The sequence below is a fragment of the Mandrillus leucophaeus genome, unplaced genomic scaffold (assembly GCF_000951045.1).
Source record: "Mandrillus leucophaeus isolate KB7577 unplaced genomic scaffold, Mleu.le_1.0 Scaffold18, whole genome shotgun sequence".
Lineage (NCBI taxonomy): Eukaryota > Metazoa > Chordata > Mammalia > Primates > Cercopithecidae > Mandrillus > Mandrillus leucophaeus.
In genome coordinates, this window is record NW_012101809.1 from 1,018,419 (window position 1) to 1,023,646 (window position 5,228).

At 45.6% G+C, this 5,228-nt stretch overlaps 1 protein-coding gene across 1 annotated transcript in view; it reads right to left on the bottom strand.

Moving 5' to 3' along the window:
* Window positions 1-928: 928 nt before the first annotated feature.
* The window catches only part of CPN1 (carboxypeptidase N, polypeptide 1), a 51,627-nt gene continuing 47,327 nt past the window's right edge, over window positions 929-5,228 (bottom strand). Inside the window, exon 9 of the mRNA XM_011977384.1 lies at window positions 929-1,194. Coding sequence (XP_011832774.1) covers window positions 1,045-1,194 — 150 coding nt within the window. The 3' untranslated portion in view covers window positions 929-1,044. The remainder of the gene's footprint in view (window positions 1,195-5,228) is intronic.

Genomic DNA, 5,228 nt, shown 5'->3' on the forward strand with positions numbered 1-5,228 from the left:
CTTTGCTCAATAATGCTTTTAGTACAAACGGGTTCTTCCTGGGGAACTCAAAGAGGAGGAGAGTGCTATGTCATGCCGGGGACAGAGCCGGGACAGAGCCATGCCTCGGGGCAGCTGCACTATATTTCCATATCCAGCAAATGTTTTGAAAGATGCATATTTATTAAATGCCCATGTACGAAGAAGGGTAGCCATGTCACTGGGTATTTGCATGTCAAATTCTTTTCTTATTAAGATACTATTGGCTATTGCTGAAATGATCCTCTGGGATTTCAGAAGAACTGGTCACCTAATTTTGCTATGGGAACAACATTGATGATGGATCACTGACTTCAGCATTTCAGTTATGGTTCAGAAATCTTCACTGAGCACTAAGTCTGTTGCAAACTCTGTGCTAAATTCTGGAGATCCAGCTGCCAACCAGCCAGAACCAGTCTCTGGATGCAGTGTAGACTGGCATGGAGCCTAAACCAGACTCTCAGTATGGAAAAACCTTACCAAACACCGCTAGATTTATGTACTACCACCTCAGCTTTCTTTTCTTTCTTTCTTTTTTTTGAGACAGAGTTTCACTCTTTTGCCCAGGCTGGAGTGAAGTGGCGTGATCTGAGCTCACTGCAACCTCCGCCCCCCAGGTTCAAGTGATTCTCCTGCCTCAGCTTCCTGAGTAGCTGGGATTACCAGCACGTGCCACCACATCCAGCTAATTTTTTGTATTTTTAGTAGAGACGAGGTTTCACCATGCTGGCCAAGCTGGTCCTGAACTCTTGACCTCAGTTGATCTACCCGCCTCGGCCTCCCAAAGTGCTAGGATTACAGATGTGAGCCACCACACCCGGCCACCACATCACCTTTCAATAGATCCTCATTCCTTTCATGATGACCTAGAGATGGTTTACCCCTGGAACAGACAGAGACCATTCTGAACTGTTCTGAATATGTTTGTATTTAAATATGTCCCAGTTAATAAAATAGAAAGAACGCTTTATCTGATCTGAGAGCAGGAGCAAAGCGTTTCTGAAGGGTTGCCTGGCACTGTGGGTTTCAGGCAGGGCCTCTCTGGAGCTGCCTCATTTCCATTCCTTTCTTTCTGGCTGCCTGGGGCTGCACTTTGGCTTTGACTCCGTGCCTTCTGCTGGGAGCTCTCCTCACAGGGCTTACTTGAGGGATGCTTCTTTTGAGGTGGAAGTGAACCTGGAAGGAAAAGAGCAGAAGCTAGGAGATCCATTTGGACCATCTTTTGCCATAGTTCTGGTTTCTGAGGGCTGGGTACTAGGGAGAATTATTATAGCAGTGACCCAGAGAAGCACTGGTGGTGTCATATAGACTTGCCTAATGTTCCCCCCAAATTGGTATGCAATCACTGGTGATAGATAGAGTATGATTGGATGAACTTAATATACATTGATTTTATATGTATTAGAAAAAAATGGGCTGCGTGTGGTGGCTCATGCCTGTAATTACAGCAATTTGGGAGGCTGAGGCGGTGTGGATTGCCTGAGGTCAGAAGTTCAAGACCACCCTGGCCAATATGGTGAAACCCTGTCTCTACTAAAAATACAAAGAAATTAGCCAAGCATGGTGGTGCACACCTATAATCCCAGCTACTCAGGAGGCTGAGGTGGTAGAATTGCTTGAACCCGGGAGGTGGAGTGAGCTGAGATCTTGCCACTGCACTCCAGCCTGGGTGATAGTGAGACTCCATCTCAAAAAAAAAAAAAAAAGGAAAAAAAATTAGGTTGGGCATGGTGGCTGTAATCCCTGCACTTTGGGAGACTGAGGTGGGCAGATCACTTGAGATCAGGAGTTAGAGACCAGCCTGGCCAACATGGTGAAACCCCACCTCTACTGAAAACACAAAAATTAGCTGGGCTGGTGGCGCACACCTATAGTTCCGGCTACTTGAGAGGCTGAGGCAGGAGAATTGCTTGAACTCGGGAGGTAGAGGTTGCAGAGAGCCGAGATCATGCCACTGCACTCCAGCTTGATGGAGTGAGACTCCATCTCAAAAAAAAAAAAAAAAAGTAAAGAAAGAAAAATATATCTACACATTAAATCATGATTTCACCAATACTGCCACTTAGGACAAGAGCCATGACTGACAGTGCTGTAATAATCTTCTTTATGCTGCCTGGGTGACTCACAGGTGCCATGCTCAGGCATGCCAGTAAGTGTCACCGTGCTTCAGAACTAAACCTTCTGCCATACGTGTTTGACTTTATAGATAGTAGAGATGATAAACAGTGTTGGTATAGACTCTTTTATTTATTTTACTTTTTTTTTTTTTTTTTAATTTTAGAGATGGGGTCTTGTTATGATGTCCAGGCTGGACTCAAACTCCTGGGCTCAAGATCCTCCTGCCTCAGCCTCTCAGCCTCCTGAGTAGCTGGGACCACAAGCACATGCCACCACACCCTGCTTTGGATTCTTAAACTGGAAATTTCCATGTGTGTTAATGCATCCTTTTAAGCACTACATTGCAACTTCTTTTCTGGCCACGGCACGCAGATGGAAAGATACTTTTCACTGACAAATGTGGGACATTTTGGGTGTGGAAGAGCCGTAGAACTATCCCAGGCTGAAGAGGAAGGAGAGGGAGTGGCACAGTGTCCTAACCACACTCCCCTGGGGCAGGCCTGGGCTTTCCCGCCCTTGGAACAGCTTGAGCCCCTGAAGCCAGCTGGGAGTTAAAAAACATGCCCCTGACTGAGAGGCCTCTCTGTGGGGTTATTTCCTGCCCCTTCCGCAAAAATCCATAGCCAATTTTTCTGCTAGTTCCTCCAGGAGGGGAGGAGGGAATCAGAGCCAACGGTACTGTATTATTTATCAGTTCCTATTTAGTAACATAGGAATCTAGGACAGAAAAAACGAGAGAGAAGAGAGACAAGAAAATGAGGCAAGGACAGAAGAAAAGGAAAGGAGTGGTGACATGTGGAAGGCCTTGGGGAAAAGCAAAGGGAACACTGGGCCCTGGAGGATATTTTATTTAATTTTATTTTTATTTTGAGATAAGGTCTTACTCTGTCATCCAGGCTGGAGTGCAATGGCGCAATCACAGCTCACTGCAGCCTCCATCTCCTGGGTTCAAGTGATCCTCCCACCTCAGCCTCCCAAGTAGCTGGCACTACATGTGCATGACACCGTGCCTGGCTAACTTTTGTATTGTTTTGTAGAGACAGGATTTCACCATATTGCCCAGGCTGGTCTCAAACTCCTAGGCTCAAGTGATCTGCCAGCCTTGGCCTTCCAAAGTGCTGAGATTACAGGTGTGAGTCACCACACCCGACTGACACATTTTAAAGCTGGAAACCCTGTAGTAAACAATCTTTTTTTTTTTTTTTTTTTTGAGACATTGTCTTGCTCTGTCACCTAGGCTGGAGTGCAGTGGCAGTCTTGGCTCACTGCAAACTCCACCCCCTGGGTTCAAGCAGTTCTCCTGCCTCAGCCTCCCAAGTAGCTGGGATTACAGGCGTGCTCTACCACACGTGGCTAATTTTTGTATTTTGAGTAGAGACAGGGCTTTGCCATGCTGGCCAGGCTGGTCTCGAATTCCTGACCTCAAGTGATCCGCCTGCCTCAGCCTCTCAAAGTGCTGGGATTACAGGTATGAGCCACCACACCTGGGCACTCTTTTTTTCCTTTTTTCTTTCCTAGACAGATGGATATCTGCTTTAGACTGGGAAGGGAGATAGACTCCTTTGTGATCAATAAATGGATTTTTAGTTGTTATTGTGTCTGGAAATTGTATCCAAATGACAGACATCTTTTCTTCTGTAAGTATATTTGACATAATGATGGATTATGTTAATTTATTTAAAGAATACGTGAAAAAGGGGGCAAAACTCTTTGAAATTGAGTGTGTTACTCAAGAGGACGTGCAGTTGTTTGAATCTGGCGTTGAACAGACTTGCTGGTAATGCAAAACTTATATATGTAGCTGCTTACCAGTCATTCAATTTTAGGATATAATAAGAAAAAAGGGAAAGAGGACCCCAGATCAGCTAATAGGCTACAATGAAAGATTTACTCTGTTTCCTGCAACAGTAATGGGAAGTAATTTACATTATTTAGGAGATGGGACTAGGGGAGTGGATGGAGGAAGAAACTATCTGGAAATTCCAGAGGAATTCTCAAAGCACTTAAAGCATAGTGATTTCCCCGGATCCTTGTGTTACAATAAGGAACTACAAACACAGGTTGTACACTTAGTATGAGTTCCAGAAACACATTGGCTAAGAAGGGAGCCAGAGAGCCTGATATAGGTTCGAATCCTGACTCCTACCACTTGTTACGTGATACTACCCAAGTTTCTTTTATCTTCTGTAAGCCATAAATGGGGATACTTGCATCTACCTCACAGGGTTGTTGTAAAGGTTAAATGAGATAATGTTGGAAAGCTCTCATATCATGTCATCATAGTACTTATTCAGTAAATAGTAAAAGACAAGCTTGACTTGACTGCATCATGTTAATAGGGAAAGGCGGTGGGAGGGTCTAGCAAGCTCTAGGGTTGTGTACAGAAGGAGCGGGTTGTGTACAGAAGGAGCGAGGCGGCCCTAGGAAAGGCTGACTTTTGAGAAATGAGATCTGTAGATGGCCGTTAAATAGGACTGCCTCATTACTTTGTCCTCATTTGAGAAATCTGAGGATTAGTGTCCACGATCTCTGAGCTCCGTTAGCTCTGAGATCTTAGTACAACTAAAACTGAAAAGATCCAGGCTGTAAAATCAAAGAAGTTCTTTGCTTCTCTTCCTATCCGTAAAAGAAAGCCCTGGAGAGTTGAATCTTGAAGAGTAGCTACCGGCTCTTTACGGCCTTGAGTGGAAAGCAAGATCAGGGCCCACAGAGCACCAGAAGGTATGATAGAGCGCCCTCTGGTGGCAGTCCTTACCAGTGGCACAGAAGAATGCAAGCCCGCTGCCTTTCTCTGTAAAAACTGGTCTTAAAGAAATTAACCGATTTAGGCCACGCACAGTCTAGGCCGTGGGAGCACAGTGGCTCATGCCTGTAATCCCAGTGCTTTGGGAGACCGAGGTGCGAGGATCTCTTCAGCCCAGGAGTTCAGGGCTGCAGTGAGCCATGACTACCACTGGACTCCAGCCTGGGCTACACAAAGAACCCCGTCCCTACAAAAAATAACAAAAATTAGGCCGGGTGCGGTGGCTCATGCCTATAATCTCAGCACTTTGGGAGGCTGAGGAGGGTGGACCACCTGAGGTCAGGAGTTC